The sequence below is a fragment of the Monodon monoceros genome, unplaced genomic scaffold (assembly GCF_005190385.1).
Source record: "Monodon monoceros isolate NGI ecotype Baffin Bay Population unplaced genomic scaffold, NGI_Narwhal_1 Super_Scaffold_5, whole genome shotgun sequence".
Lineage (NCBI taxonomy): Eukaryota > Metazoa > Chordata > Mammalia > Artiodactyla > Monodontidae > Monodon > Monodon monoceros.
In genome coordinates, this window is record NW_021703782.1 from 84,035,202 (window position 1) to 84,056,513 (window position 21,312).

The 21,312-nt window shown below is 33.7% G+C and overlaps 1 protein-coding gene across 1 annotated transcript; it reads left to right on the forward strand.

Moving 5' to 3' along the window:
• The first annotated feature begins 213 nt into the window (after positions 1-213).
• Positions 214-15,877, forward strand: CYLC2 (cylicin 2). The gene is made up of 4 exons (XM_029204027.1): positions 214-242; positions 11,948-11,988; positions 13,318-13,439; positions 14,891-15,877. Exons 1-4 carry the CDS (start codon positions 226-228, stop codon positions 15,875-15,877), a joined length of 1,167 nt encoding a protein of 388 aa, XP_029059860.1. The 5' UTR covers positions 214-225.
• Positions 15,878-21,312: the final 5,435 nt, after the last annotated feature.

Consider the following 21,312-nt stretch of genomic DNA (forward strand, 5'->3'; position numbering starts at 1 on the left):
ACCAGTTGTATTTAGTCAGTAATAATGAATGAAAGTAAACACCAATATTAGACTGAATATTAGAGAACATAAAACACAAGTAATAGTGGAAAACACAAGTAATAGTGGCTCTTCCTGTTTTCCCCTTTAACTCTCAGTGGTCTTGGCCTCTTTATGATGTCACCTCTCAACATCACTAATTTGAACTCACAGTGCTTAAGTCCTGGCAAATCACAGGTGGGGGAAATGTCTGTACCAGGATTGTAAGTCCTCTTGTCAAATTTTATGTTTTAAAATAACTGAAATGCTCTAGTTAACTTTACATTTATTCTCTTTAATGTAAAGAGATGTTTGTTATATTATTATTATGTCACCGACAAACAAAAGAGTGTGTGTTTAACAGACACTTATGTTCTCAAGAAATATCATAAGTTGTTCTGATCCAAGACTTAACTATTTCATTCACTTGGGTAAAATATATACATGGCTATGGATAATTCTTTTTCCATGTGATTCTTCATTTTTTTAAATCATATTGTATTTTGGATCATATAGAATGAAAGAATTCATGATTGACATTCAGATAACTATCATCTCCTTAGAGGCCATTTGGAAATTTATAAGAACTTTTTTTTGTCACAGTGACTAAGGAGCGCTGCTGAACTTTAGAGAGCATGGGTCAAGGGTGTTAAACCTTTGGTAGTAAGTGGGGCAGCCCAACACAAAGAAGAACAACTAAACACTAATTGTATCCCCTTGAGAAATACTGAGTATGCAAAAGTACTTTGCAATGAAAAGCAGACTATGCAGACATGGGAAGTTTGATGATAATAGTGTCCATATTCTTAATTTATCTTGTGTTAAAGTGAGGTAGGAAAATAAAACCTTTCAATTATGTATACCATTTTACTGTGAAGACATGGAACAAAGGCAAAGGCATGTAACTCTGGAAATATAAAGGAAAGTGTAACTGGGTTTTCTTTGGACACTACTGTTAAAGAAAAGATAAAACACAAATCTTGAAAATAAAACAGGCTTCCCTGTGCCTACCTCATTATAATACAATCACTACTTTAAAGGACAATCTTTAGTAAAATGTTTGACTGTATTTTTTCTGATTACTTTAGATGTTGAGTGACTTGCTCACTATTACACAGTAATCTCTGCTTGGGAATACACCATGACAGAATAACATCATATTGTACTTACTTTAAAATGTTTAAGCACAATAAAATATTGATTTCATTACTACTATCATGAGGATTGTGTAGCTTTCAAAGAACTTCACCATAATGGTTAAAAACCTATTTTTGGTTTTATGACTATTTCTTTATGTTGTTTTCTACTGTAATCCCCAAACTCTTGTGCTATTGTAGAATAAAAGTGCGGTTGAATTCATAATCAAATGGCCTCATTGTTAGCCAATGAAGCCCACATAAAAATCCTTAATTATCATATTTCCTTAGGCTCAAGTGGCAACTTCCCATTCTCTTAACAGAGAATTTGAGATGCAGAAAATAATTTTCTGCTTGTCTTTCCTCTGAACTCTTCTAACAATGATAGGAACTTAATATTAGAGTTACATTTCTGTGCCATGACTACCAACTTTGTACCTGATAAAGAAAATTCTCCTCTTTGAGCTCAGTACACCCCCTGCCCAATTAATCTTCTTTAATACCTTTATTCATCCAAATCGCAACAACCCAACTCAAGAGTTTCACCTCTTCTTGCCTTTGTCTTCAATTCAGGTTGTGTCAGTCAACTCAATCCTTCCATTATTAATACTGAATAGGTCTAAGACATCTGAGGGAAGTGCAAGAGGTTTGCCCAAAGATTTGGCATCAGATAGGTATCTAAAAATCTGAACTTTAAAAACTTCCAGCATTAGCTTCCAGATCTCATATCCACTGTACATTTTATCTTTCTCTCCCCTGTGCTGCATTAATAAGTCCTCTCTTACTATCTTGGCCTAGGGATTCACCTTGATATAAAACAGGGTTTACTAACCTTGGCACTATTGACATTTTAGGGGGGATAACTCTTTATTGGAGTTGAGGACTGGGTGGGGGGCAGGGAGGAATGGGGGTCCTGTGCATTATAAGATGTTTAGTAGCATTTGTGGTTCCCTACGTACTAGATGTCAGTATCAGCAAGTATGTGTGCACACATGCGTACGCACACACACACACATGCACACAACTGTGACAATCAAAAATATCTCAGACGTTGCACAATATCCCCTGGGGGAGGAGATTCAAAATACACTCAGGTTGAGAAACACTGCTCTAGAAAATGTTAGAAAAAGACAGGAAATCTCAGGATACTACACATAGAGCCATCCCTCAGCAAGAAAATAACCATGTGGCTCTTGACCTTTGCCTTTACATCAAGACTCCTCTAGCAATACAACAATGACTCAGGCCCCAGTCCGTCCCTGGAAAACTTTCTGCTAAGTCCTTTGTGGCCTTATTTACTGTGCATCTTACACAGAATCCCAAAATCCAGAGCCAGTTGTCAGGATATATTGGGATATATATGAAATAGAATACTGCTCAGCCATAAAAAAGAATAAAATTGTGCCATTTGCAACAACATAGATGGACTTGAAGAGTATTATGTTAAGTGAAATAAGTCACACAGAGAAAGATAAACACTGTATGATATCACTTACATATAGAATCTAAAAAATAAAACAAACTAGTGAATATAGCAAAAAAGAAACAGACTCATAGATATAGAGAACAAACTTGTGATTACCAGTGCAGAGAGGGAAGTGAGGAGGGGCAATAAAGGGGTAGGGGATGAAAAGGTACAAACTATTATGTATAAATTAAGCTACAAGGATATATTGTACAACACAGGGAATATAGCCAATATTTTATAATACCTATAAATGGAGCATAACCTTTAAAACTGTGAATTACTATATTGTACATGTGTAACATTACAATGTAATGTACATTACTGTAATCTGTAATATTACATTCCTCAAAGCTGACAATGTGTATCTTCTTTACATTAAAAAGCTGACGGACACTGAGACTGATTTTGGAATGTTTAGATGTGTGGACCTGAAGTGAAGGCAGATTTGTGGCTTCTGTGTTCCATTTAATCTTAGTTAAGATGAAGTATTAGTTATTGTGTGTGTGTGTGTGTGTGTGTGTGTGTGTGTATTCCAAGACCTTAATTCAAAAACTAGGCATATCACAAAATAACAACCGTTTGACTTAATTGTTGTGTTTCTTCTTCTTTTTAGAGTCAGTAATTAAATTAGACCATCTTCACACTTTTGAGGGACGTTTTAAAAAGGATAGAAGTAAATTTATATTCACATAAAAATAGTTTTCAAATAAAAACCAATAAAACATACACTGAGAGTTCGTACTTTTTTCATAAGAAACTTCAAGAATTGAATCTGAATGCATCCTGGTCTAGAAAATTTCTTGACTGTCCCAGAGAGGCAAGGGGAGAGATGCTGTCACCAGCAGAACTAGACTTAGGGGAAAGAATGGAAAAATTCTCTCCAGTCCTAAAAGATTAAATTGATTTAACTGCTTATGACATACGTAAATTTATATAGAGAGTGAGAACTATGGTATTTGGATCATTGCTATTTTAGGGGTCCTATAAATTCTTCTCAGTAAAAATAAAACTAAATGTATTGAATTGTCACTAACTCTAACCTAACCAACCTTAAGAAACATAAGAATTTTCAACCACACCATTAAGTTACATTTTGCCAGTTTCCAGTCAGTCCATTCTGCCCCTCCCCCACAAATGGCTGCTAAGTTACCATAGAAAATCTTACCTATTCTTGAAATTAACACAAATTAAATCATAACATATATGCTTTTGGGTTTCTGGATTTTTTTCTTTCAGTATAATATATTTTTTTGGATTCATCCATGTTTCCATGTTGCATACATCAGTAATACGTTCCTTTACATGGCTGAGTTGTATTCCATTACATGAATATACCATACTTAGTTTATCCATTCTCCTGTTGATCACTTTAGTTTTGGATTATTATGGGTTACTTTAGTTTTGGGTTATTATGAATAAAGTTGCTATAAACATTTTTCCCAAGTTTTTTGGAGATTTCTCCTGGGTAACCTACTAGTGGAAATGCTGAACCATACACAGAACATGTGTATGTTTAACTTTACTTTTAAAAAATCAAGGGACTTCCCTGATGGTCCAGTGGTTAAAACTTCACCTTCCAATGCAGGGGGTGAGGGTTCGATCCCTGGTCAGGGAGCTAAGATCCCACATGTCTTGCGGCCAAAAAACCAAGGCATAAAACAGAAGTAATGTTGTAACAAATTCAATAAAGACTTTAAAAATGGTCCATATCAAAAAAAAAACCGTAAAGAAAAAATTAAAAAAAAAATCAAGTGGTATTCCAAAGTGGTTGTACCATCTGTACATCCACCACTGATGCTGAACATGTCAGATGCTGTATATTGTAGCTGATGACTGGTGTCATTAATCCTTAACTTTAGCTATTCTAGTGGGTTTAAAGGGTTCTTTTACTTCTAATCAGATATATGTGTGTGTGTGTATATATATGTGTGTGTGTGTATATATATTTTTTCCCTTTCATCTTTAATTTTCCTGAGGAATTTGTTTTTCTTTAGTTCTCTTATACAGGTCTCACATATATTTCAATAAAATTATTTTAAAATAATTTTTGTTATTACAAATAATACTATTATATTGTTTTCTTAATTTATATGCCCAACTTTTCTAGTTATAGAAATATAATTAGTTGATATAATTAGACCTTGTATCATATGATCCTATTATGCTCAAAAAATATCTCTAAATTATTTTTTAGGTGTCATTAGATATTCTACTTATTAAACAATGCCCTCTGTGAATAAAGTCCAATTTTACTTCTTCCTTTCCATTTTAATGCTTTTATTGCCTTATGGAACAAAACAGCATCTGGATTACAATGCTGAATGAAGTGAGCATCCATGCCTTGTTTATAGTTTATAGAGGAAAGACAGTCAATATTCCACCATTAATTAATTTGATTTTAATAATAACTATTGTCAGGACTCATTTTATCTATTCGAGGAAGATGCCTTCTATTCCTAGTTTTATCACAGTTTTTTTTTTTTGCAATATGCGGGCCTCTCACTGCTGTGGCCTCCCCCGCCGCGGAGCACAGGCTCCGAACGCGCAGGCTCAGCGGCCATGGCTCACGGGCCCAGCCGCTCCGCGGCACACGGGATCCTCCCGGACCGGGGCACGAACCCACATCCCCTCCATCGGCAGGCGGTCCCTCAACCACTGTGCCACCAGGGAAGCCCCCAGAGTTTTTAATTATGAATGAATGTTACTCTTTTTCAAAACTACTTCTGCATATCTTGAGATAATCAGATGAATTTCTTATATGTTATTTGGAGTGATTACAATGATTAATTCATATTAAACTAACTAGGTTACATTGCAGAGAGTAAACCTCAATGATCATGATACGTTAGCCTTTTTATATATTGTTCAGCAATAATAATTAATAAATTGTTAAGGAATTTTTGCATCTATGTTAATGCATGGTATTAGTCTATAATATACATTTCTGGTAATGTCCTTGAGACATTTTGGTGACAGGGTTATTTATATTGATCTCAAAAATGAGTTTAAATATCTTCCTGCTTCCTTTTGTTTCTGAAAAACTTGTGTAGAGTTGTTAGTATTTTCCCTTAAGTTTTTAATTTGATTTATCAATAAAACTCCATGGGCCTGTGCCTTCTTTTCTGGGAAGGTTTTTGATAGTGAATTAAATTTATTTAATAATTATAGGGCTCTTCACATTTTTGTTGTTTCATCTTGTGTCAGTATTGGTAAATAAACTGAGTTTTACAAGGAGCTCATCTATTTCACTTGAGTTGCTCAGTTTATTATAATAAAATTGTTACTGATATTCCTCATTATCCTTTAAAATCTATATAATTACAAAGGCTTCATCTCTCCAGATATTGGTAATTTGTGTGTTCTCTCTGTTTTTCTTCATCAGTTTTTCTAAAAGTTAATAAATTTTTTTTTTTTTTTTTTTTTTTGTGGTACGCGGGCCTTTCACCGCCGCAGCCTCTCCCGCTGCGGAGCACAGGCTCCGGACGCGCAGGCCCAGCAGCCATGGCCCACGGGCCCAGCTGCTCTGCGGCATGCGGGATCCTCCCAGACCAGGGCACGAACCCGCGTCCCCTGCATCAGCAGGCGGACTCTCAACCACTGCGCCACCAGGGAAGCCTAAAAGTTAATAAATGTTAATAATCTTTTCAAAACCAAATTTTGGATTTTTATATTTGCTCTAATTTGGTTTTTTTTAATTTTTATTTTATATTGGAGTATAGCTGATTTATAACATTGTGTTAATTTCAGGTGTACAGCAAAGTGATTCAGTTATACATATACATATATCTATTCTTTTTCAAATTCTTATCCCATTTAGGTTATTACAGAATATTGAGCCTGGTTCCCTGTGCTATACAGTAGGTCCTTCTTGGTTATCTACTTTTAAATATAGCAGTGTGTATATGTCAATTCCAAACTCCCAATTTATGCATATGTCTCACCTTTCCTTTTTGGTAACCATAAGTTTGTTTACTATGTCTGTGTGTCTGTTTCTGTTTTGTAAATAAGTTCATTTTTTTCTTTAGATTCCACATATAAGTGATATCATATGATATTTGTCTTTTTCTGTCTGATTTACTTCACTTAGTATGATAATCTCCAGGTCCATCCATGTTCCTGCAAATTTCATTCTTTTTAATGGCTGAGTAATATTCCACTGCATATGTGTACCACATCTTCTTTATCCATTAATCTGTCAATAGACATTTAGGTTGCTTCCATGTCTTGCCTATTATAAACAGTGCTGCAATGAACACTGGGGTGCATGTATCCTTTTGAACCATGCTTTTCTCCAGATATATGCCCAGGAGTGGGACTCTGGATCATATGGTAGCTCTATTTTTAGTTTTTTCAGGAACCTCCATACTGTTCTCCATAGTGGCTATACCAATTTATATTCCCACTAACATGGTAGGAGAGTTCCCTTTTCTCCACACTCTATCCAGCATTTATTGTTTGTAGACTTTTTGATGATGGCCATTCTGACTGGTGTGAGGTGATATTCCATTGTAGCTTTGATTTGCATTTCTCATTTCTCTACTAATTAGTGATGTTGAGCATATTTTCATGTCCCTCTTGGCCATCTGTATGTCTTCTTCAGAGAAATGTCTATTTAGGTCTTCTGTCCACTTTTTGATTGGGTTGTTTCTTTTTTTTTGATATTGAGCTGCATGTGCTGTTTGTAAATTTTGGAGATTAATCCCTTCTTGGTCACAATGTTTGCAAATATTTCTCCCATTCTGTGGCTTGTCTTTTCTTTTTGCTTATGGTTTGCTTTACTGTACAAAAGCTTTTGAGTTTAATTAGGTCCCATTTGATTCTTTTTATTTCCATTACTCTAGGAGATGCACTGAAAAAGATATTGCTACCATTTATGTCAAACAGTGTTTTGCCTATGTTTTCCTTTAAGAGTTTTATAGTATCCAGTCTTACAGTTAGGTTTGTAGTCCATTTTGAGTTTGTTCTTGTGTATGGTGTTAGAGAATGTTTTAATTTCATTATTTTACATGTAGCTGTCTAGTTTTCCCAGTACCATTTATTGAAGAGACTGTCTTTTCTCCACTGTATAGTCATGCCCTCCTTTGTCATAGAGTAATTGACCATAGGTGCGTGGGTTTATTTCTGGGCTTTCTATTCTGTTCCATTGATCTGTATTTCTGTTTTTGTGCCAGTACTATATTGTTTTGATTACCATAGGTTAGTAGTATAGTCTGAAGTCAGGGAGCCTGATTCCTACAGCTATGTTTTTCTTTCTCAAGATTGATTTTGGGACTTCCCTGGAAGTCCAGTGGTTAAAAAAAGAATGCACACTTCCAATGCAGGGGGCATGGGTTTGATCCCTGGTGGCGGAACTAAGACCCCACATGCTGTGTGGTGTGGCCAAAAAAAAAGATTGACTTGGCTATTCAGGGTCTTTTGTGTCTCCATACAAATTAAAAAAATTTTTGTTCTAGTTCTGTGAAAAATGCCACTGGTAATTTGATAGGGATTGCAATAAATCTTCAGATTGCCTTGAGCAATATAGTTATTTTGACAATATTGATTATTCCAGTCCAAGAACGTGGAACATCTTTCCATCTGCTTGTGTCATCTTCAGTTTCTTTCAGCAGCAGCTTATAGTTTTCAGAGTGTAGGTCTTTGGCCTCCTTATGTAGGTTTATTCCTAGATATTTTATTCTTTTGATGCTATGGTAAATGGGATTGTTTCTTTAATTTCTCTTTCTGATATTTCATTGTTAGTGTATAGATATGCAACAGATTTCTGTGTATTAATTTTATATCCTGCTACTTTAGCAAATTCATTGATGAGCTCTAGTAGTTTACTGGTAGCATCTTTAGGATTTTCTATGTATAGTACCATGTCATCTGCAAAGAGAGACAGTTTTACTTCTTTTCCAATTTGGATTCCTTTTATTTCTTTTTTTCCCCTCTGATTGCTGTGGCTATGACTTCCAAATCTATGTTGAGTAAAAATGGTAAGAGTGGACATCCTTGTCCTGTTCCTGATCTTAGAGTAGATGCTTTCAGCTTTTCACTATTGAGTATGATGTTAGCTGTATGTTTGTAATATATAGCCTTTATTATATTGAGGTGTGTTCCCTCAGTGCCCACTTTCTGGAGAGTTTTTATCATAAATGGGTGTTGAATTTTGTCAAAAGCTTTCTGCATCTATTGAGATGATCATATGGTTTTTATTCTTCAATTTGTTAATGTAGTGTATCACACTGATTGACTTGAGGATACTGAAAAATCCTTGCATCCCTGGGATAAATCCCACTTGGTAGTGGTGTATGATCCTTTTAATGCATTGTTGGATTCTGTTTGCTAGTATTTTGTTGAGGATTTTTGCGTCTATGTTCATCAGTGTATGGCCTGTAATTTTCTTTTCTTTTTTTTTTTTTTTGTGGTATCTTTGTCTGGTTTTGGTATCAGGGCAATGGTGGCTTCATAGAATGAGTTTGAGAGTGCTCCTCCCTCTGCAGTTTTTTGGAAGAGTTGAGAAGGATAGGTTTTAGCTCTTCTCTAAATATTTGATAGACTTGACTGTGAAGCCATCTAGTCCTGTACTTTGTTGAATTTCAATACTTGTGATCAGTCTATTCATATTTTCTATTTATTCCTAGTTTAGTCTTGGGAGACTGTACCTTTCTAAGAATGTGTCCATTTCTTCTAGGTCTTCCATTTTATTGGAATATAGTGGCTGTAGTAATCTCTTATGATACTTTGTACTTCTGTGCTGTCAGTTGTAACTTCCTATTTTTCATTTCTAGATTTATTGACTTGACCCCTCTTCCTTTTTTTTTAATGAGCTTCACTAAAGGTTTATCAACTTTGTTTATCTTCTCAAAGAACCAGCTTTTAGTTTCATTGATCTTTTCTATTTTCTTCATCTCTATTTCATTTATTTCTGCTCTGATCTTTATGATTTCTTTCGTTCTGCTCATTTTGGGTTTTGTTTGTTCTTCTTTCTCTAGTTGCCTTAGGTGTAAGGTTATATTGTTTGAGATTTTCCTTGTTTCCTGAGGTAAGATTGTATTGCTATCAACTTCCCTCTTAGAACTTCTTTTGCTGTGTCCCATAGGTTTTGGGTCATTGCGCTATCATTGTCATTTGTCTCTAGGTATTTTTTTAAATTTCCTCTTTCATTTCTTCAATGATCCACATTGTTTAGCCTCCACATATCTGTCTTTTTTACAGGTTTTTTTTTTCTTGTTAGTTGACTTCTAATCTCATAGCCTTGTGGTTGGAAAAGATGCTTGATATGTTTTCAATTTTCTTGAATTTACTGAGGCTCACTTTGGGGCCCAGCATGAGATCAATCCCAGAGAATGTTCCACAGGCATTTGAAAAGAATGTGTATTCTGCTGCTTTTGGATGGAATGCTCTAAAAATATCAATTAAGTGCATCTGGTCTAATGTGTCACTTAAAGCCTGTGTTGCCTTATTGATTTTCTGTCTGGGTGATCTTTCCACTGATAAAAGTGGGGTTATATTTGCTCTAATTTTGTTTTCCCTTTCACTGATTTTTCTTGCTTAAGCTTTATTATTTTCTCCCTTTAACTTTGACTTTATTATGATATTTTCCTAATTTTAAAGCAAAAATTTACAACATTGATTTTAAACTTTTTTCTAATAAAATGCATTAAAGCTATAAAGTTCTCTCTATGTACTGTCTGCAGTATTCCACAATTTTTGTTATAAATTATTGTCCATTTGCTTCTTTTTCATAAGTGTGAATTGTAAGTTGACTGCTGGTTATTTAGAAGGACATGTTTATGTTTCAAATGTTTATTTACTTTCAATATACTGTTGACCCATGAATAACATGGGCTCTAGGGCAGCCAATTCCCACAAAGTCAAAAATCCACACAGAACTTAATAGTTGGCCCTCCAAATCTGTGGTATTACATTCAGGAATTCAACCAACCACAGATCTTGTAGTATGGTAGTATTATTGAAAAATATCCACATATAAGTGGACCCATGAAGTTCAAACCCTTGCTGTTCAAGGGTCAACTGTAATTTTGTTATTGATTTTTAATTCAATTGCTTTATGATCAAAGAATATTCCTCAGAGCTTACACAGAAATTAATGGACCATGCCTATGTACCACTTTTTAAATCTCAAATTTAATAATATTGTTTCATGACATAGTTCCTCTTTCAGAGCATTTAGAAAAGAGAAGTTCATAACCATGGTTGAAAATCAAAATTTCTTAAGCAGTATATAAATGTAGATTGGTTAGGTTTAAACCTAGAGATATAGTAGGGTGAGTAATTTTAATACACGCCCTCAGTTAAGAAATCACTAGACCAGGTAACTTATTAGTAAACACATCCTGAATTTTATTCAATTAATTCATTCAAAATTTTGTAGAGTGGCAAAAATGTGCCAGGTTTTTTACTGGGAACAAAAATTTTAATGAAGGTACCAAGATATTTTTGTACTGCACTTTATTCTTAATATTTATATAATGTTAAAATAAGGAAATCACTCTATGAGCATGTGTGTTTTTATTTGTGTGTGTATGCGTGTGTGTGTAAGCCCCAAACTCACTCATGATCAACAATGACATTATTTCTGTAATATAATGGGATGATGTACAATAATATTTCTTTAACAGATCTTAATATGTGCCTCCATTACAAATAAATAAGAATTAGATATAAAACTCCCCTTTGTGAGAATAAACATGCTCATATAGTACTAAGACAAATTGAAATTTGTAAATAGAAACTACTTTGCAACATAGTTTTATTTCTCATATTTTCCTAGAGAAGAAAAAAAGTCAAAATCCATATCAATGCTTGTGATATACACTCACACACAACACACACACACACACACACATGCACACATTCACAGACAGACATGCATGTCATTGAGTGATTTGGATTTGGTTAAATTCTGAGATTATTTTGAGGATCTGATCTCACCTAGGCATAGTGTTTTTAAGATGATGTCTTATAATTCTTACAATGTCTTATAGTTCAATTTTAAGAGAATTTGGAGCATAAAGTGGGGAAAAATTCAATCATGGTGTCATTAAAAAGCCCATAAATGTCCATATTTCAGATATGCATTTTGGTGACTTTTTTAAAAAAATGTTTTTATCCATCTTGTTTTAGTTATGTTGAAGTTTGTGTTAAAAACACATATTTGGTCATTTCTATTTTTCTAGGATGAAGTAATCTTACATAATAATAGAGATCTAAGAATGTAAAATATTTCTCTAGTTGGTCATGGCGAGTGTTTATGTACAGTAATGATCGTTAAATAGAGTGATTTTGTATAAATTAAAACTTTCCTCTCTTATTTTAATAGCCAAAAAATAAACTTCGGGACATGTGATAATTACATCCCAGGTAAGAAAGTTCAATTTTTTAAAACAGGTATGATTAATTTTAGGGATAAGTGATAAACAATAGCTGTCATGGAGTATTACTAAAAATCAGCTTTTAATTTTCCTAAGCACCTTTCTCATGGGCTCAGTGAATACCTTCTAAAGATATTTTGTCTTACTATCCACAGAAGATTAAGTGAATATGTTCAGCAACATAAAGGTTGACATATTTACAGGTTAGAATTCAAACAGTTAGATAATCTTACAGTTGAAAGGCAGTGTAAAAAAATGGATAAATAACTTCTTACCTGTGTCAGGAATGTCTTCTGCTACATTGCTGATATTCTATATCGGACATATAATTGGCAAAAAAATTCATTACTTGACAAGGCCAGTCAATCTGATGGTGAAGGACTTCTTATATCAAGTAATCAATTTTCTCTCATATATTAAACTTAAATATATCTTTCATTCTGCATATTTTCTCATTGATCCTGATTCTATCTTTAGGAGACTCACAGAACAAGTCTATTTTCTCTTATATACAGCATTTTTGTACATACTTAAATAGATGAGGATATCTCTCTCACAGGTCTTATTGGTAACCTAAATATTTTTAACCATTTATATTATAGTTTCTATGTAACTCGACCCTCACAATCACAATTCTGTAGGTACTCTTTATTTATCGATTTTCTTCATTAGTATGCCACCGATGACAATGCAGTTCTGGGGTGTATGACATTTACTCTTGTAGCTTAGAATATGGTTACTAACTAAGGGGATCTTAAGTGTTAGCCTTTATATTCAGTCATATATTTACTGAATATTTTAAATAGGAACTGTGCTAAGTACTTTGGGAGCTACAGAAGTAGCTACCATAATTTCTGTTCTCAGTAGAATTGTATTCTAGCCAAAAGAGTATAAAGGAAAAATCTAGATTGGAAGAGATAGAAAGATTAAAAGGAAACAGTAAAACTGTTTTTTTCCATTTATATTACAGACTATATTAGTTTCACAATGACTATATAATTAACTACAAAACTAGTTAAAATTTTAAAAAATCAAATTTTATTTTCTCATATTAATAGTATAGAATTTCAAACATTACCAAATACATGAAGCCATAATTTGAATCATTTATTTATTAATTTACATATGATTACTTACTGCCATTTTATTTATTTATTTTTTATTTTTTCTAAACCAAACCAAATTTATTTATGAATTATTAACCTCTTGACAGTACTTGGGCAATGGGAAAGAATGGGCAAGAGAAACTTACTGCCATTTTAGGTCTGATAAAATTCTATTTATTCTGAAGTGTATGCTTAATGTTTTCTTATTTTAGTCAGTGAATTAAGTAAAAAATCATGGAATCAGCAACATTTTGCCCTGGTATTTCCCAAACCACCACGGCCAGGAACAAGAAGGAGATCAAAACCTTCCCAACTACAAGACAAAACAGTTCCTGTGAGTTTTGAAAAGATCACATACTTTTACTGGTAATAATCTTGTGAAATCATGTATAGCTATATATGTTACAGATCATCATTGACCAATGGGATTTCTGTGATGATGGGAGTATTTTATATCTTTGCATTCCAATTCCAATATGGCTACTGAACACTTGAAATGAGGCTACTGCAACTGAGCAGTTGAATTTTACATTCAATTTGATTCAGTTCACATGTGGCTTTTAAATGTCATATTGTACAGCACAGTTAAAGGTAACTCAATTCTACTACTTGGAGAAAGTAGATATATTTAATTTGCATTTCAGTATATAAAAATTACTCCCTTATTTCATATTAAATATTTGCTCAGCAATCCCACATTATAGAAAATATGTATCCAAGAAGCACAGAAATCTGGAGATCTTAAGGCTACAGTTAGTATGAACATTCAGAAAATATTCCCCAGTTGGAGAAACCCCCTCATGAGAATCATGGAGTTACATTATAAACTAAGGAAGTTTCAATGCTTTCTCATTTCCTATAATATAAAATTCCAGATTTTGAGTATTAGAAGATTAATATTTCCCAATGTTTCTGGAATCATCAAGGAATATGAAAATGTTCCAAGAAAAGTTTTCACAAAATAACATATCATGAACTCTTTTTTATTTACGGAATATATTTAATCAGTAGTAACCTAGGTTTCTTCTGTTTTCTCATCCTTTTTTCATTTTCCTTTCTTTCTTTATTAAATTTATTTTTACAGCCATTAACATTCTTTCCAAAATTTGCTATTTTTGCAATTAAGCTTTTAAAAATATTTGATTAGGAGTTGAAAACAGAATGTACCATTCTGCTCAAACTAATGTCCACTGAATGTTATAGTTTTCATTATTGCAGTTTCCTATCTGATACTCAGATTATATCTTGTCAGGCAGAGGAGTATTAGGCTTTTACTTTTAACCACAGGTAGCATTCTAAATTCCAGAGACTTTGAATGTGACAATAGAGACCAGGATATGCCTGAACGTGAAACTCTTAGATATTAGAGAATAATTAGCTTCTGAGTTAGCACAGAAATGGAAGGTGGGGAAGACATTCCAAGAAATCTCAAGAACACAGAGTAAAAAAACAAAAACAAAACCTAAATCTCTCATGATTGTGAAGAGAGGTTCTGATTTGTCATTAGTCAGTGAAGTTCTGTGAGAATTTTAACATAAAATCTTGAGGGAATTATGAAGATCCTCTAAATTAAAATTAGGCCTTAAATGAGGCATGGCTGTCCTTTAATACAAAAAAGGAACAAAGTTGAAAAAGCATAATAAACTATGCAATCTACCATTTACCCACTATTTATCAAAATCTAAAATCTTTTCATGGTTGAAGTTAAATGTATTCAATATCTGGTAATAAAGGCTGTGTAACTCACACACAAGTTGTTCATTATTATTCTAACCAATATTTCAGAGATGTGATGAAGACAAATTAAGGGGAGCTCATAAACCACCATTATGGATGCACCGTTCTTTAATGAGAATTTCTGAGAGACCATCTGTTTATTTAGCTGCTAGGAGGCAGCCTCCACAGAAACTAGCTCGGCACTCCAGGGAGGATGCTAAAGATGCAGCAAAACCTTTATCTCCATCAATAATTAAGAAAAGTAAGGAAGACAAGAAGGACAAATCAGATTCAGAAGCAGAGTCCACAGTTTCAGAGGAAAAACTTAGGAAAGGTTCAAAGAAAGAACCAGGAGCTAAAGAAGAGAAAGCAGATGCAAAGAAAGATGTCAAAATAGAGAAAAAAGGTTCAAAGAAGAGCAAGGAGTCAGTTACAGAATCTGAAGATGAAAAAGCAGGTGCAATAAAAGGTTCTGAAAAATACAAGCTAGGTTCAAAGAAGGACAACGACTCAGCTATAGAATCAGAAGGTGAAAAAGGAGATGCAAAGCAAGACTCTAAAAAAAATAAGAAAGGGTCAAAGAAGGGCAAGGAGTCTGATACAGAAACAGAAGGTGAAAAGGGAGATGCAAAGAAAGATTCAAAGAAAGATAAGAAAGGTTCAAAGAAGGGCAGGGAGTCTGCTACAGAATTAGAAGGTGAAAAAGGAGATGCAAAGAAAGATTCCAAAAAGGATAAGAAAGGTTCAAAGAAGGGCAAGGAGTCCATTACAGAACCAGAAGGTGAAAAGAAAGATGGAAAGAAGGATAAGAAAGGGAGCAAGGATTCAAAGAAACCTGGTGGGAAAGGAGATGAATCAAAGGACAAGAAAGATTCAAAGAAGAAGGAGAGTAAAAAAGATAAGAAAGATGAAAAGCCCGGTGAGGCAGACAGTGAGTCAAAAGATGCTGCCAAGAAAGAAAAGAAAGATGCCAAGAAAGATACTGACACAGAATCTGCTGAGTCAAAGAAAGATGCCAAGAAGGATTCAAAGAAAGATGCCAAGAAGGGCAAGTAGGCCTTGGATGGTAATTCAAAAGAGTATTTGATGGAACAATTTTAGTAGTCTGAAACTGAATATATGAAAAGGGGGATTCAAAGAATTAATGGAATAATTTTTTAAATGGGGGAAAGAAGAACACAAAGATGGGCTCAGAAAACCTTCATGAAAAATATAAGAAAGACGTTAAAAGGACTTGGAGGATACTTATGTTAAATTTGGGGATATGAAGAATTCAATGAAAGATCCCTAGAAAGATTCATAAAAAATATTCAGAAGTTAATGATGTTGAATCTGTGGATACAAAGAAGAAAAAAAATCAACAAAGGCATCAACAAAATTCAAGGATGCAGATATTGAAACCATAGATTTAAACAACCTGAAATTGCACCCACAGATTTAAATAAAGAACCACAGGAGTCATGAGAGGAAGTCAAACAAATTTCATAAAGTCTACTTTCAAATAAGTACAAATACCAATTAAAGGTAGCATTCCTCAAAAGAAAAAAAAAAAAGAAAAAGAGGAAAAAAATTACTGCTTTTTTGTGAGCCTCTACCATCTCTGAAGTATAAACAGCCACAACCAGGTTGATGGATTTTGAATACTCTGCTTCCAAGACAAGATAAACATACTTGGTAAGTTAGTTTTGTTTTCTTTTAAGTCAAATAAGATTAAAAACAATTAAACTGACTTAAAGGTTTGAATTGAAATTTACCATTCTTATAAAATCTCTGTAATCTGCTCACTAGATTTTTACTAGACTTTCAGCAAGTTTGGACTTTTTCATAATAAGAAATATTTAAGAATATGGAGGGAAACACCACATGAATGAAAATTTTACAAGTGTCAATGAAAAGGTTAAGGGAAGTAGAATTATTTAAGGTGAGGGAGAAGAGACTGGCTTATGATATAGAACTTTAATAATTTTAACAATTACTTAACAAAAGTTTCGTTTGATTGTTTTAACAGAAAATGGTAGCCAACTTCTCTCCATTTAAGGAAGGATGAAAATCAAAATTGTCCAAACTACAAATGTGAGTAAATTTAAATGAGACATATTGATTCTTGATAATCTGATAAATATATATACAAAACCAAATTAACCAGAATTCAACAGAATCTAGCAGAGTGAAAATACCTATATGATATTATTTTGATGTGGAAACAATTAACTTTATATCTTTATAACTATATTAAACTCTCTTTTGACCCATGAATCTTATTAATGTGAAGAAAAATAAAAAGCAATATAAAGCAAAAGGTAAAATCTTGGACCTGCCAATTAGTGCCAATTAAATATTTTCTGATTTAAATCATTCTCTCTCAGATAAACTCAGCATCGTTGCAGAACTCACCAAGTGATTTTCTCTCCCCTTTATTCTTTGCAGTGTAAACTCTAGATCCAAGTTAAAGCTTCTCCTTGATATTAAAGGAAGGGTCTCCTATTCCATATGCCCTCAAGAGCTAACTTTCTATTAATAGTGAAGTATAACTGTTTTGCCTGTTCTTTAAATATTGGCCCCTGTCCCCCATACATCAACTGCTCAAGGATTAATGGCTATTGTAATTCATGGTCTTCCAGATGGTCCTACCTTGCTGATCTGGATCAGCTGCAATGACAAAGAGAATCAAATCCTGCCCCACTGTTCTCCTCCCCCTTCCAGGAAACTCCTCATTCTCCCTCTGCTTAGAGTAAAATTCTATGTTTAGGCGTTCAACCTTTTCTGAAAATGTTAGCATCACTCTGGGAATTTAGGAAATCATTTTTTTTTTCATTTTTCATTGGAGTATAGTTGATAACACAACAATGTTGTATTAGTTTAGGAAATCATTTTAAATCCCCTCTTACCTCTAAAAATGCTTTTAAGATCATTTTCTAACACAGTATTCAAAAGCCAAATTTTAGATTCAAATTTAATGTACAGTGAAAGAACAACTGAGTGTCTGCCTTTACTGTTCTACTGAAATGCACCAAGGTCACCAGGAACCTCCATGTAGCCAAATCCAATAGCAGTATCTTTTTACCCTGGTCCCTCTTCTCTTTTCTATCTATATATTTCCCTGAGTTATTCCATCCATCCCCATGGATTTATACAACATTCTTATGCTGCTGAATCCCACATTTAAACGTAGTATTGATTTCTCCACCCAACTCCAAATTCATATATCCAAATATTAAATTAAAGCATCTACATGACTGTCTTCCAGGCACCTCAAAATTAACATGTCCCAAATAGAACTCTTGATATCCTTCCACCAAAACCTGTGGTTCTCCAAAGTTTCACCAACTCAGTAAATGACAGTGACATCTAACCTGATGACTCAATCCAAAATTGATGGGTCATGCATAATTACTCTTTTTTCTTTACCCTGCTTATCAGTCAGTAAGTCCTTCCTGACTACCTCCAAGATAACTGAATTGGTTTACTTCACTGCATTTCTACTATTTCCACACTAGAAGTCCAATTAGCCATTATATCTCAATTGGAACCCCCCCCAAACCCTACCTAAATGCAGGGGAAGCCCCCTACATCATTTCTCACCACTTTGCCACAAACCAGTCTCAACACAAAAATCATGATGTTTCTCCATTACGCTAAACTTTCTAGTGTATCAAAGTCACATTTAGCATAAATTTTCTTCTACTCTAGATTATAAAGCCTTTAATGATCTGGCTGCTGACTATTTCTCTGCCCTCATGTGGTAACAAAATTGCCTACCATGTTCTTGTCACACTGGATTTCTTTCTGTATTTAACTATATAGACCATTAAGGTTTCTAGGCTTCACACTTGTTCCCTCTGTTTATAACACAATTCTCCACGAACTTCATATTGTTGACATCTTCAAATTAACAATTTTCACCTTAAATTTTACCTTTCTGGATACTTTTTAAAAGATTTTATTTTTTAGAACAGTTTTAGGTTTACAGAAAAATTAATCAGAAGGTACAGAGATTTCGCATATATGACCTGTACCCACACATGCATAGCTTCCCCCATTGTCAACATCCGCCACCAGAGTAGTACATGTTACTACTGATGAACCTACATTTATATATCATTATCATCCAAAGCCCACAGTTTACATCAGGGTACACTCTCAGTGGTATACACTTTATGGGTTTTTAAAAAAATGCATAATGACATATATAGTAGTTTCACTATTCTAAAACTCCTCTGTGCTCTGCTGATTCATCCCACCCTTTTCCCCTACCCCTAGCAACCGCCGATCTTTTTACTGTCTCCAGAGTTTTTCCTTTTCAAGAATATCATTTTGCTGTAATAATATAGTTAGTAGCCTTTTCAGACTGGCTTCTTTCATTTAGTAATATGCATTTAAGATTCCTCCATGTCTTTTCATGGCTCATTTCTTTATAGCGTTGAAAAATATTCCATTAACTAGATGTAAGACTGTTTATTTATCCATTTACCAACTGAAAAATACATTAGTTGATTCTAAACTTTGGATATTATGAATAAAGCTACTATAAACATTCATACGTAGATATTTTCATGGAGATAAATTTTCAACCCCTTCGGGTAAATACCATGGAACACAATTGCTGCATTGTATGATAAGAATATGTTTAGTTTTGTAACAATTCTATATTATATACTTAGAAATTTGCTAAGCGGGTAGATCTGTTTTTTATCATATAAAAAATGGTAACAATATATAAAGAAGGTGGGAGGAAACTTTTGGAGGTTATGAATAGGTTTATGGCATAGATTGTGGTGATGCTTTCACAGGTGTATACTTATCTCCAAACTCATGAAGTCATCAACGTGTATACATTAAATATGTACAGCTTTTTGCATGTCAAAAAAGGTGTGTGTGTATATATATATGCATATATGTATTATATATTATATATATATATACATATAGATATTACACACACACTTGCTCATAAACACACACACACACACACAAAAGGAACCTGAAAACTGTCTTTTATAGTGGGCTGTACAATTTTGCAGTCCCACCAGCAATGAATGAGAGTTCATGCTCTACACCCTTCCCAGATTTGGCATTATCAGTGTTTTGGATTTTGGCCATTCTAATTAGTGTGGTATCTCGTTTTGATTTGCATTTCTTCCAAGACACATAGGTGGCACACACTTTCATATGCTTATTTGCAATCTGTTTATCTTCTTTGGTGATGTGTCTGTTAAGGTTTTGACTCATTTTTTAACCAGACTGTTTGTTTACTTATTGTTGATTTTTAAGAGTTCCGTGAATATTTTGGATAAGTCCTTTATCAAATACGTCTTTTTCAAATATTTTCTCCCAGTCTGTGGCTTGTCTTTTTATCCTCTAGTCAATGTTTACACAAAGCAGAATTTTTTTATTTTGTTTTAATGAAGTCTGGCTTATCAATTCTTTCATGAATTTCTTTGGTTTTGTATCTAAAAAGTTACCACCAAACCCAAGATCATTTAGATTTTCTCTCATATTACATTCTAAGACTTTCAGAGTTCTGCATTTTACATTTAGGTCTGTGATCCATTTTGATCCAAACATGTTTCTCTGCCCATCCTTTTGTCATTCACTTTCCTATCACCCAGCTGTTTCTATCCACTAACATGCTTTATTCTTCTATGTAACATACATGACCACCTGTTTTCTGTCTATATCTATCAATCAATCTATCTTATCTGTTTTCTAATCTAATTTATCTTTAATCTATTTACCTATCTCTCTAGTCAAAATCATTTATTGTGTGTTGCTTATCTCCCCAACAAGAATAAAAACTCCACCAGGGAAAGAAATTATGTGACTTATTTACTGCTGTATCTTCAGTGTAAAAAACTATCTCAGACATGTAGTATACACTCAAACCACATGTCAGGTGAATTAATATGTCAGTTTGGAGCACCTAACTGAAATGACTTACTTGGGATAGGCTTCTCCAAAATCCTAAACTGAAGCATACAAGTCTTAGCAAAGTCAGACTAATTCTTCAATTGCTATTTTGCCCACAAGGACATGGCTTAATCTCATTTGATAAGATTCCTCTCAATGTAACTATACTCCCGCTCAAATGGTTAGCTTAACTTAGAAGTTATGTTACCTAGCTTCATACCCTTCCTATTTATAGACTGGCACAACAAAGTAGAATTTTAAAAAATGTTCGAACTACATAAGGGCAATTAAGGATTTTACCCCCTTCAAATACAGTGGTGGGAAAAAATACAGGCACAGTTTTTCAGTCTTTACATGTAGCTCTGATTTCTAACCTATGTACTTATTAATTCTTCCATAAGGACTACTAGTATCACCTAAAAATGAATTTACTTATCAGTTTAGACTTTGACCTATGGCAGAGGCTCTTGGATTTTTTCTAAAGCTATATTTTATGACCTAAATGTGGGCTATGAGTTCTGACTGTTAGAAATATATGAAAATGCTTAAAGAAAAAATTTAAAACTGTAACTCATATGCAAAAA

Bases quoted from the DNA above. Each gene is read 5' to 3' on its own strand.
- CYLC2 (XM_029204027.1), top strand. The intron at 11,989-13,317 runs GTAAGAAAGTTC...TTCTTATTTTAG, and splicing joins ATGTGATAATTACATCCCAG to TCAGTGAATTAAGTAAAAAA. The intron at 13,440-14,890 runs GTGAGTTTTGAA...CCAATATTTCAG, and splicing joins TACAAGACAAAACAGTTCCT to AGATGTGATGAAGACAAATT.